The following is a 12,523-nucleotide window of genomic DNA, read 5'->3' on the forward strand; positions in this document are numbered from 1 at the left end:
AAAATATATTGATATATTTTTGTGTATCTAAGTACTGATAAAGTTATTCATATAAAATAAAAAGAACTTAATATATGATTGGGGATTTTAATAACATTATTGATAACTCAAAAAAATAAATAGAATGGGGAAGTAGAGAAATAGCTTCCTCTTAAGACTTTAAGAATTTTATATAAGTTTTTTTTGTTTAAGAATGTTATACCCCGCACCTTGGTACATTCGAGCATATTTTTTTTTTCTAAAAGAGTGTCATGTGATCCATGTTATCTATGAAGTTCTACGTGAGTAGTGATGATTGGAAATAGATTTGAAAGGATGTGAAAGGAGTTGGAGGCTAAGTAAGAAGTCGTAGAACCCGACTTACTCGCGTAAGCTACCAATTTGGACGTTTTACAAAATTAAGCTACTTGATTATACGTTGAGCTTAAGTAGCAAAGATTATATAGATTCTTGAAGTGACACGAGATTATGAACCTATGAAAAAGAGTAAAAACTAGATTCCGAACTTACGAAAAGAAGCAAGTAGGTGACAAGTAGGTGATGCACCTACTTGGGGTAAGTAGGTGACACACCTACTCAAGGTTGCCCCACACTGCCACATGGCAGCATATGAATGGCCGCATGGATGAAGTGGCGCTCTAGGGGGCTGCCACATGTCACCTCCTAAGGAGGTCAATATATATGTGTTACATGTTGTATACACTTTGTTCTTCAGCATTTTGAAGACAAAAAAAGAGAGAAACCCTAAGAGACAATGGGAGAGGGGCGACGGCTTTAGCCACTTTAAGGTAAGCCTCCGACTTTTGTTCCATGAATTAATTACCTAGGGTATACCACGATGAAACGAAGGTGTTAGTAATGTAAATTTATGGTTTGGAGCAGCACTAAAGGGATACAAACAGTCCGCTAAAATTTCAGCACGTCAAGGAACTTCCAAAGCTAATTTTGGCAAATTTTGGACAAGGTAAGGTCTTCCCTTTCAACGTGGAGTTAATAACATTTTTATGGAGTGTATTACATGTCTTAAATGTGGCTGGAAGTATAAAAATTGCATAAGTATGCTTGGCGTTAGAAACAAACGAAATTAAAGTTGTTCTAGTCGAGTAAAGTTGTTAAGGTTGTATAATGTTGTTGCGATGGTGGTGCTGCGGTTGGAGATGGTTTTATTATGTGTTGCAAGGCTGAAACACGTTCCAAAAGGGGTGTGGTAGCTTCTGGTTTCAGCCACATAGCCCTCCGGTTCGTGTGGTTAAAGGTTTTACGGAATAGAGATTACAAACCGTATTTTGGAGTCGTAGTTTTGAGCGGGCTGTTTGGGACTTGTTTTGAATAATGCCGAATTAGTTTTCTTATATATGGTTGCTGCGTGTGGTTGTGAATATGGTTTCTAAGGTTAGAGATTAAAATTGGAAGTTTGGATAGGGCAAGTTATAGGGGAGATGCTGCCCGATTTCCGCTAACTTCGAAACTAGTAATAAACTAGTCGGGAGAAATGGATAAGGAAATGAGTCCTATGGATACTTGAATATGAATTTGGGATCCGGAAAGTTGAGGGTCACTAATTGTAGTGTTACTCTGGTGTTAAATAGGTTGAAGGAGTACAAGGCAAGCTGGGTTACAAGTGAACTACTACAGGTATGTGAAGCTATCCTTCTCTTCTTTTGGCATGTCTTAGCTATAAGTGGAATGTAATATGTGCTCTGAGGATAATTCCATTCATAAAGCTTCGAGAATGATTCATGCCTCTGGCCTATTTCTTGATGTTAGAACTCCTACAATAAGTAAGATATTGCCTCTCAAGTCTTCTGTATGAAAGAAAGTAGTAAGTATGTAAGGCATATCTCTCCCTTGGTTTGGCATGTTTCAAATGTATGTAAAGTCCATCCCTTTTCTTTTTTGGCATGTCTTAGATATAGGTTACGAACGAGGTGTATATGAAGCTTGGGGTAACTCTATTCATAAGCTTCAAGCATGACTCATGACTCTTATCCACGTCTGAATGCTAAAACTCTAAAGGCGATCGAGCCACTACTCTCGAGTCTTTTATGTGTTGAATAGTAAGTGGAGATATAAGCTCTTATTCCTAAGGACCCTATAATAACAAATGTCCTCGGTTCCATAAGTTGTTGGGCACTTCCTTGATACATGTTTCTGGTTCACTTATAGCTGTGAAAACTCTTAAAGGAGTTAAGATCCTATTCCTCAAGTCTTCTATACGATTGAATAGTGATTGGTATGAAAAAGCTCCTCTGTTTAAAAGGTTCTGAGATAGCCAATACTCGAACTTCTATAAGATGGTTCATACTATCGTAACGTATGACTATGAAGTTAAGGCTTCGGTTGACCTAGTCCCTAATGGCATCTAGAGGGTACTAGAGATGATTCCTACCCTGGTTTTCAAGTGACGGTTCATTTGGCCGTTTTGTTAAGCCTTAAATGATGAATTTATTTGCATATGGTTATCACTACTCCGCTCGCGCATGCTGCTAATACCTTATTCACCGCGTCCCATGAAGGGTCGGGCATGATAAATGATGAAATGCTTATTCACCGCATCCCATGAAGGGTCGGGCATAATAAATGATGAAATGTTTATTCACCGCGTCCCATGAAGGATCGGGCATGATAAACGATGAAATGCTGATTCACAGCGTCCCATGAAGGGTCGGGCATGATATATGATGAAATGATTATTCACCGCGTCCCATGAAGGACCGGGCATGATACATGATAAAATGACAGCTTCACTGAGTCCCTCACTGAAAGGCCGGATACAGTATATAGGCATGCATGTTAAAACATAGTGATACATTTGTAACCCCATCCCACAGCGGGCCAGGTACGATATCTGAGAAAGATGTACATGCCCTCACTTCACACGGTGTAGGTATAGTGATTCGTTAACTGTTACATTTGTTGCCTACATCCCTATTTCAGTTGAAAGCTCATTTATGCTATGATATGCTTTATATACTCAGTACATGTATCGTACTGACCCCCCTTTCTTTGGGGGGATACGTTTCATGCCCGCAAGTACAGATGCACATTTTGGGGATCCGCCAAATTAGGGTTTCACTCAGCAAGTTTGGGAGAAGCTCCATTGAATCGGAGCCAAGTTTTTGAGTACTAGACCTTCTATGTATATATTTATCTATTCAGGGGTACGGCGGGGGCCCTATCCCGCCATATGATACGGTTGCTATTCTTAGAAGTCTGTAGACATATGTATGTAGATAGTTTGTAAGTTATTCTAGTTGTTCCTATACGACGTATTGTAACGTTATTATGCTATGACAACCTTGTCGGCTTGCACGCACTTTCATAATTCGAGTAATGTAACTTCTCTGGAGACAACGGAAGCGGCTACGTGTATGTGAAAATGTATGACCCATTGAGGTCCCCATGTATGAGTCTTATTTGTTGTTACAGTTGATAGTTATGTACACGGGGGTCCCGATTGGACCTTAGTCGCGGCCTACGGGGATGGGTCGTGACAAAGAATATGCATTTTACAAGTTAGAAATTTAAGATTTTCGAAATAAAGAGTTGGTGCTTATAACTACAAGAAAAAAAACGCGGGAAAAGAGAAACAACTAAAAAATATAGGACTGTCATTTTTTAATTAAATATTTTATTTTTGAATTGAATTTTATCATGAATGTAGTTTCAAACTGGATATTGTACTATTTATATCGTAGTCTTGAATTGACTATTGTGGTTTCAAAGTGAATATTGTGTATTTAAATTGAATACTATAATTTTAATATCGAAGAGGGTTTTTAAGGAAAATAACAGTGTGTTATTTTTTGTTAGTCAGTACTCAATACTAATTAGGTCAAATTATAAAAAATTCTTTTATTGGTAACATATTTATGATTTTCCCAAAAAATAAATAGAAATGGATTATGATTAATGCTAGGATTCAAGCATTCAATCAAGCTTCAAAGATGGTAAATCATCAATAGAAGAAGAAATCAATATTTTTCAATCAAATTCTCAAAGGTATTTATGTGAGAAAATAATTAACTTATATAGGTAGTAGAAGCTTAAAACTTATTCAAAAATTGAGTCGAAAATATTTTAACATGTAAAATAGACTGCAACATAAAGTTTTAAATGAAACTCTGGCTATTTCTTAAAAGGACCATTAGGATGAATTGGAAAATTTAAATGCATATATTAGTCATGATATTATTGAATGCTTTGTTTGGTACGATTTTTTAGTTCATAAATAACAAATTACTTTCCTTGTTTCAATTTATATAATGAACTTTCTTTTTAAGTCAATTTTAAAAAGGTTCAGTGTTATATCTAATGTATAAAGTATTTCATTTGAATTATGATATATATTTATATTTAGTATTCACGATTTTAAAATGTATGTTTATCCTAATAAAATAATTTATGCCACACAAATTTCTATGATATTTTAAATCACAAATTTCAAAAAAAATTATCTCCTTCTTACACCTTACATCATAAAATATAGTATTAGTTAGTTCTACACCTTATCTGTTCATACATAATAAATTTAACTAATCACAACATTATTAAATTTAATATTATTAATATCAATACTATTATTAATACATGAAATTCAGAAATCGTTTAATATGAGATATAAAATATAATAATTCCGACGTAAAAGGGAAGATTATTTTGGAGTGGCTATTTGTGCACTTTGCCCCCCTGAATTTCCTATCATCTTCAAATAAAACCTTCACAAAACCTTATCAATAAAACCCACCGGCGATGGCGGTGATTGCAGCCGCCGTAGCGGCGGTGACATCCGCTTTCACCTCCCTCCACCTCACTCGCGCAACTCCCTACACGCGCCACCACATTCGTACCTTCATCACTTCCTCACTCTCCTCTTCCTCAACTAAATTCAACATCACTTTTGCTCCACCAAAACCGAAACCCAAACCCAAACCAGAACCCGCAATTCCCATAAATCACAACTCCGAATCCGACTCCGACTCCGACTCCGGCTCGGTCCCGAACTTAGATGCTGAACTCGCTGATCAAATCTATATCCCATGGATTGTCCGTGATGAAAAGGGTAATCTCACTCTTCAGTCTACACCTCCTGCACGTCTGCTCCATGAGATGGCTAATGCTAGCACCAGCAAGAAAAAGAAGAAGGGAAAAGAGGTTTCTTCCAAAGCTTCCACGGTGGTTCCGACACCTGAGCCTAAGCATTCAAAGGCAGCTCGCCGGTTCTATAATGAGAACTTTAGAGACCCTCCTCAACGCCTCAGTAAAATCCTTGCTGCTGCCGGAGGTAACTTAAGCATCTCTAACGATAAGATTGTATGTATTGTGTTATACAGTATTGTTTTGTTTAGTACAAAGTATGGATGGATTGTATCATTTTCCTTCTATACATAATGCCACACATAAACGATTTGGAGGACAAACCTATAAGAAAAGTGTAGGACTATTAGATAATAAGAAAAGATAAAATGAGAATAAAAAATAAGGCAACCATGCGATCACACTAAATAGGTTGTTACATAAAATGGGACTTTTTGTTGTTATGTAACATTGTATTTAACGGTAAGACTAACAACACAAGACAATGACAGCAACTATGCCTCAATCTGGAATCTTATTAGGTTGGCTATAGGAATCCTATATATGCATTCTGCAGGAGGGAACAGACTATAGATATTGATAACCACGGCATAATTGAATCTCTATTCCAAACTAGTTGGGGTAATAGATATTTGAGCCCATTTCAGTTCAATAATCATTAAGTGAGACTAGACTAAAAGAATTCAGAGAAGTGACTAAAAAATTTGTGTTTTGCTAATTATTCCTGATGCCATAGATTGTGTTATGCGATATTTAAAAGAGAATTGAAGTGGCATTATCAATATCTTAAGTTGTGTTGACAGATAGTTGCTGCTGCCATAGATTGTGTTGAGGGGTGGGTCCATTATTCACCGAGTTTCAAACTGTGACCTACTGGCCCTTGGTGATTTTTGGTTATCAAAAAGAAGAAAAAGTCGTTGTGGTGGCAATAATATTTAGTACTCATTTGGATGTTACTGGTGCTAGAAAATAGAAAGTATTATTTTTTTTGTTTACGGGGCTTGCTCTGTAGTTTATGTATGGGCTACTAATGAGATGTTAAAATTATGAGAGTTAGCATATTAAGAACAATGACAATGCTAGTAGATTATCTGAAATTGAGAATTCGTTTTATAGTGGCATCCAGACGGAGCAGTGAAGAGTTGATTTTTCAAGGCCGGGTCACTGTGAATGGTTCTGTTTGCAAGACTCCACAGGTCAAGTTCAGAAATGCTCCCATATTGCAAAAGAGTTAGGTTTTGAATCCTGTGCATTTTTTTGTTTGGATAGATAGTTGACATCTATTCTGCTTGTTGGCAGACTAAAGTTGATCCAGCTAGGGATGTAATTTATGTCAACGGAAATCGTCTTCCTAAGAAATTGCCTTCAAAGGTCTATCTTGCACTTAACAAGCCTAAAGGGTGTGTCTATCCTTCTCTCTTTATCAATGACAATGGAGGAGTTTGGACTTTTGTTTGTTATGTCTGTTAGTCAAGCTGATTCAGGTTTAACTAAATTACAGGTACATATGCTCATCAGGGGAGAAAGAAACTAAGTCAGTTATGTCCCTTTTTGATGATTTTATAAAGAGTTGGGTACGTTGTCTTCTGCTTGTATGGGTCTTCTTGAAATGTCTGTCTTTTGGGAAAACTGTGTCCTGGGAATAATGAGCTGTTTTGTAGAGCTAATTTATAGGAATTATGTTTCATACACAGATAGTTCTAATTGTTGTGTGCATAAAGAGAAGCTGTTGATTTCGAATAGCATTTCTTGTACCATACACGACTTTTTATATCTGTTGTGCCTTCTTTTTTAAAGGATAAAAGGTATCCTGGACAACCAAAACCTCGGCTCTTTACAGTTGGAAGACTTGATGTTGCCACGACTGGCTTGATTATTGTGACTAATGATGGTATAGATGAAATTTTCTTTTATAATATCAAAGCTCATGTTATTTGTGACCTCACCGAGATCTTATTAAGAAAAGATAACCTCCATAAGGTTCGTTTCAAATGCTACCTACATAGTAATCTGGTTATGTTTCTCTTTCAGGGGAGTTCGCGCACCAGATTTCACATCCTTCGTCTAATTTGTCAAAGGAGTATGGTCTTATGATGATTTCCCTCTTTAGAGTTTATATGCTTTGCTTTTCTTTTTTGGGTCACATACACAATCATCTGTACAATGTGATGATATCTTTTTGACATTTACTGTACTTGTCTTCTGCAATAGTTGTTCTTTTCTTCTTCAAAACATGTGTATAGTTTGAAATTTTAAGCATTCAACCAGCCTTTCTGCTATGATCGTCACTGACTAGATGATTTTGTTCTAGATACATTGCAACTATCGATGGTGAAGTTCATAAGCGACACTTGATAGCCATTAGTGAGGGAACAATTATCGACGGTGTCCATTGCACCCCAGATAATGTGGAACTACTACCAGGGCAACCTGACTTAGCAAGACCTCGTCTGCGTATTGTGGTACTGTTTACTGTTCGGTCACTTGTGTTTGTTTGTCTTTTAGAAGATACCTTAGCTTCATGTTGTTTTCTTTAAATCCTGAACTAGTTAATATAGAGTATTCTGTTGAAAATTTTTCTGTACAATTTTTTTCGGTACACATTTTCATTTGAGCAGGATACTAGAGAAAATGAGCAAAAGATGAGCTTTATTATGCTTATTTTAGTGGCGATACTGGTCAAACAAATTTGACAATCTTATTCTTTTTACCCAGTACTGTTTGTGATTGTGCTATATAATTGGAATATAACTTAGTTTTCCTTGAATAATATGCATGTTAATGCACTTGTAGCTAGTTTAGTTCTTATCTTGTGCATGTATGTTTAGGGCTTGAGCAGAAGTTGGGCCAAACCTGTCTAGGATAGGCTAAAGTATCAGGCTACAAAATTTACGGAAGGATAGATAAAATTGTTCATTCCATTTCTTCTCGCTATAGTCTCGCTGATTTTAGTTGCTTTTTAAAGTGGGTTGTACTGAACTGTTAGAGTTACTGATATACACTTACTTATAAACAATGTCCTACAAGAAAGTAAGTTCTACAAGATAGACCAGTCTAGCTGGAACCGATGCAAATATATTTGTCTGATAGACCTTGTATATCCTAGTTCCTCCAATCTGCTGTATACTATTAGTAAAAAAGAAAGGGCAGCCCGACACTTGAAGCATCCTGCATTCACGCAGGGTCCGAGGAAGGGCCGCACCTGAAGGGGTGTGATGTAGGCAACCAACCCTCTCTAATAATGCTGTTGATTTTGTATCCACCAGTGAGAAATTGCTTGAGTGGACCTAAATTTCTTCTTTTCCTAATGATATAGGTTCATGAAGGACGGAATCATGAAGTTCGTGAACTTGTGAAAAATGCTGGACTTCAGGTATTTTGGTTCTAACGAGTTTATTATGGCGAACATACCCGTTCTTACATAATGGATCATATCTTAGTGAGAGCTAAAGAAATTGATTTTTTTGTGCAAAGATAACACTATCTGAAAAATCAAGTTCATATGATTATACTGTGGTGTAGCTATTAGACATGTTCAACTTTTGGTTGTCGGAAGCTTACATGCTCACTTCCAAAAAGATTCCTGGATGTATTATTATGGGTCAACTTCATTCTTCATTCTGTCCAGCATTGTTTCTTTCAGTGTTGCGCCAGATTAATTGCTGCTACTTGTTTGCTGTGTTTTTCATATATAACTATATCAGTTTTTCCTTTTATTGTAAGTTCAATTTTGTTCTTAATTTTCTGATGTTACTTGTGTTGACCTCAACTCTGCTTCTTTTATGTATTTCAGTTGCGTTCACTGAAGCGTATACGTATAGGTGGTTTCAGGCTCCCTGCTGATCTTGCGTAAGTTTGCAGTAATTCTTTCTGAACTTTTTTTGGTGAAGCAGTAATATGATCAGGAAGGTCATATTATAATGTATATTACAACTTCAATCCGTATAAAAGCCAATTTGTGCAGTCTAGTTAGACAACACATATTTGAAGCTCTCTAATTGTGAAGTATGCTACGCGGCCACGCCTCAGCTCTAATTGTGAAGTATACCACGCCTTAACACAGAGTGGGTGCTTTCATGTAGGTCTTCCCGAAGGCTAGGAAGAACTTGTGCCTTGAGTTATTTAGTTAGTCAGTATTCGTCATTAGTAAGTGTGGGGATCTGTGCAGTCTAGCCTGACTGAATATTTTGTGTTTGGGCTCATCTTGAGCTTAGCTTGCTGCTGCTGTTTGAAGCCTAAAATTACCATTTGCTCTCTGTTTTTGCTTTGAGCTGTGGTTTTCTCTATCTTCTGCGTATATTCATGCAGTCAGCGTCAGATGCTTGCTGTCAAAACAGCAAGCTAACGAAGCAAGGAGGACTCTCTAGAAGCTGATATTGTCTGTGTTCTCTGCTGCATAGAATGCTTTTTGCTTTCATTTACTGTCCATCCATGAGGCCTCCGTATTTAAATATTCTCTCTCCTGTCTCCTATATGCTATTTAGGCTAAAAACTTACCAAGTTCCACAGCTGATACATATATAGGCCTAGTGATTGGGAATTTGTACTATTCACTTGTTTCCATTGGTTCCTTTGATTTTCTGCCCTCTGGGTGACATTTCTTAGTGTTCCTTATGTAATAGTACGGCAATGTTAAATTCTCAAACTTTGCAGGCTTAGCAAGCATGTTGAATTAAATCAAGCTAATCTGAAGGCATTGGGTTGGAAGAGTTAAAGTTGGTTGCGATCAGAACCAAGAACATCATGCATCCAATGGGCATAAGAATCGAGAATTATGCAGAAAAAATTAGGCAGTGACTGCACTTCTGCACGTATCGACATTCCAAATCTTGCAGATCTGATAAGGTATAAGGTTTTAATCATTCCAAGACGAGTGCACCATATGTCGACTGTCAACAGTAAATATTCCCGAAATTGGGTGCTTAGTATCTCCATTGAGTACATCTCTCTGCCTATATGCCAATTAACAAGCAACAGGTCTGTAAGAGTAAGATTGTACATAGCACAGTTATGTTGATGAATGAAATGTACAATTTTTTTAACGACTCTTAAACCTATCGGAGATTTATATGCCAATAGAAAATATATAGCGATTTTGTCCTTTTTAAAATTTTATTTATATAATATTGGACTGAGTTGATTAAAATGGAACAATATGAACACTGGGAATTATTTTATTTTTTGGTGCGTCTCTGGCCAAATTGAATCTGTTTGGATTCGGGGCTATGTTGCTTTTATTGAAATAGTTTACATGATTGAAGGAAATGATTCAGGTTATGTTTTTTGCCAGCAACTTATATTTCTTTGTCTTGTAGTTCAATCCTGGATTTGGTTTTTATGCGTACACTAGTATTTTTATTTTGGTTTTCAGCCGACACTACACGTGGGGCCTAATTAATCTTGATTTATGTCAAAAAATATACTTTGGAGGGTAAAACGCTTTCGATAGAAAGTAATTCTGTTTTTTCTATTTGAATTTGAGACTTCTAATTAAGATGATACTGCGTATCCTTAGTAATTGTACGCTGATGATTCAAGTCATGGTTCTTCTTACATTTTGAATTTCTTCTGTAAAATTTATGATTCCGCCGTTAGTCATGAAAATATTGACTAGAACATGGAGGAAGGAATGTCCAAACTAAGAAACCACATGGACCTGATGGCCATTCTTTAATATTGCCCATAAAATATGGAACATAAAGATTTAGAAACTTACTAAAAAAAAGCTTAATTTAATTAAATTAATATTAAAGCATAAATAGAACCTTCTTGGATCTGACTCTTTATTCTTTTGTCCTTTTTCTGTCCTTAAAAAGAGAAGTATTTTTCTTCGGACCTCCAGCCCACCTACTAAACTTCTTTGGAGCGGTCATTTGGTACGTGCGATAAAGATGATGTTTTATAAAAAAAATAGAATTAATTTTATTTTATATTTGGTTTAAGGTATTAGTTAATTTTGAAGTTATTTTATTCATCATTTGTACTAATATAGTGGATTGTTATCCTATATAGAAGGTGGGATAAACTAATTTTATTTTTCAATTCGTGGGATATCTTTATTTATCTCATCGCGCGTATCAAATGATCCCAAAAGTATAACAACACCAACAAATTCAATGTAACACGACAAGTGGGATTTGTGGAAGATTAGCTATACGCATGCACCGCTACTCTTACCTTTATGAGCTAAAGAAATTATTTTCGATTGACCATCAATAATTCTTCTCTTTATTTGAACATAGAACCGACAATGTAAGATTTTAAACTTCTCTCAAAGTAAAAGGCAAAAAATTAAACCTTCTATTTTTTTTTATTGAATAAAAAAATTCAAACAAGACCAAAAAAAAAAAAAGGAGAAGAATTGAATTATTGAAGAAAAATAGCAAGGATGTGGTCAAAGTCACATTGATTGTGACATATTGATGTATTTGTAGAGCTATCTATTATACAAGTTGGCTTAGGCCGGCAACCCATGTTAAACTTCACATGTTCTATACATAAAATTATTATACTTGTTAAAAAGTGACAAAACATTGCTTCTATTATGCAATACTTCAATTTGTTTCCTACTATTTTTTATATAGACTACGTCAGCCGATGGTTCATAAAAAACAATCTCTTTATCTACTTACAAAATAAGAATAAAGTCTTTAAGATATTTTAAAATTATACTAAACATGTTATTATTATTATTATTATTATTTTAATAGTTAAAGTATCTTTTAATTTCTAGATAATATCTATGAATGGTAGTTAAAAAGTGGTCATGTAAAGTTGGTAGTAATTGTTTTACTTCTCTTTTTAAGCTCACATCAATCTACAGTCAATCTTGGAAAAAGATTACTACAGATTTCATCATAAAAGGTAATAGGAGTATCCTTTTTCATTTTCCAACCATCAAGATACCTTTCATTTTCATTTTCCCTTCCTTTTTTGTAAATTGTAATACATGAATTGTTATTATAAAAAGAACAAATAATATTTTCCTCCTCCATTTTTACTTGTTTGATTTGAAAAATTTTAAAAATAATTTGTAAATTTATATTGATTTTAAGTATTTCATTTCTCAATGAGTGAGATTACATATAACAATTAAGGGTGATATAGTAATTTTTAAAGAGTTTGTCGAGTCAAAAATACTTAATTAGAATGCAGTTTGACTAGTTAATCCTCGAACCCTAAAGAATTCTAAGAGAAGATTAGAGCCTTGTCTTGTAGTAGGAAGATGTTCATTGCTAGAAGAGATTAGACTGAATTAGACAAAGGAGGAAAAAAAGGTCATCTTTATTAATAGTTTATTCGATTGAATTAAATCTTTAGAACGTCGATCATAAAAAGTATCATTTCATAATTAATTAAATAGTTTCATTGATTATTGACATTAAGGGTAATTTTCTTTTGGAATGTATTCCCAATTATTTGCACT

At 35.3% G+C, this 12,523-nt stretch overlaps 1 protein-coding gene across 1 annotated transcript; it reads left to right on the forward strand.

The window, feature by feature from the left end:
* The first annotated feature begins 4,634 nt into the window (after positions 1-4,634).
* Positions 4,635-10,154, forward strand: LOC129899120 (putative ribosomal large subunit pseudouridine synthase SVR1, chloroplastic). The gene is made up of 10 exons (XM_055973945.1): positions 4,635-5,284; positions 6,214-6,293; positions 6,397-6,497; positions 6,599-6,671; positions 6,895-6,988; positions 7,129-7,177; positions 7,409-7,559; positions 8,414-8,470; positions 8,891-8,946; positions 9,751-10,154. The coding sequence occupies exons 1-10, from the start codon at positions 4,753-4,755 to the stop codon at positions 9,809-9,811; spliced, it is 1,254 nt and encodes a 417-aa protein (XP_055829920.1). The 5' UTR covers positions 4,635-4,752; the 3' UTR covers positions 9,812-10,154.
* The last annotated feature ends 2,369 nt before the right edge of the window (positions 10,155-12,523 follow it).

This window comes from Solanum dulcamara, chromosome 1 (genome assembly GCF_947179165.1).
Source record: "Solanum dulcamara chromosome 1, daSolDulc1.2, whole genome shotgun sequence".
Taxonomy (NCBI): domain Eukaryota; kingdom Viridiplantae; phylum Streptophyta; class Magnoliopsida; order Solanales; family Solanaceae; genus Solanum; species Solanum dulcamara.

Coding starts and splice junctions, on each gene's coding strand:
- LOC129899120 (XM_055973945.1), top strand. CDS start 4,753: ATGGCGGTGATTGCAGCCGCCGTAGCGGCGGTGACATCCGCTTTCACC. Junction 8,471..8,890: donor TGAAAAATGCTGGACTTCAG/GTATTTTGGTTC, acceptor TATGTATTTCAG/TTGCGTTCACTGAAGCGTAT. Junction 8,947..9,750: donor AGGCTCCCTGCTGATCTTGC/GTAAGTTTGCAG, acceptor CAAACTTTGCAG/GCTTAGCAAGCATGTTGAAT.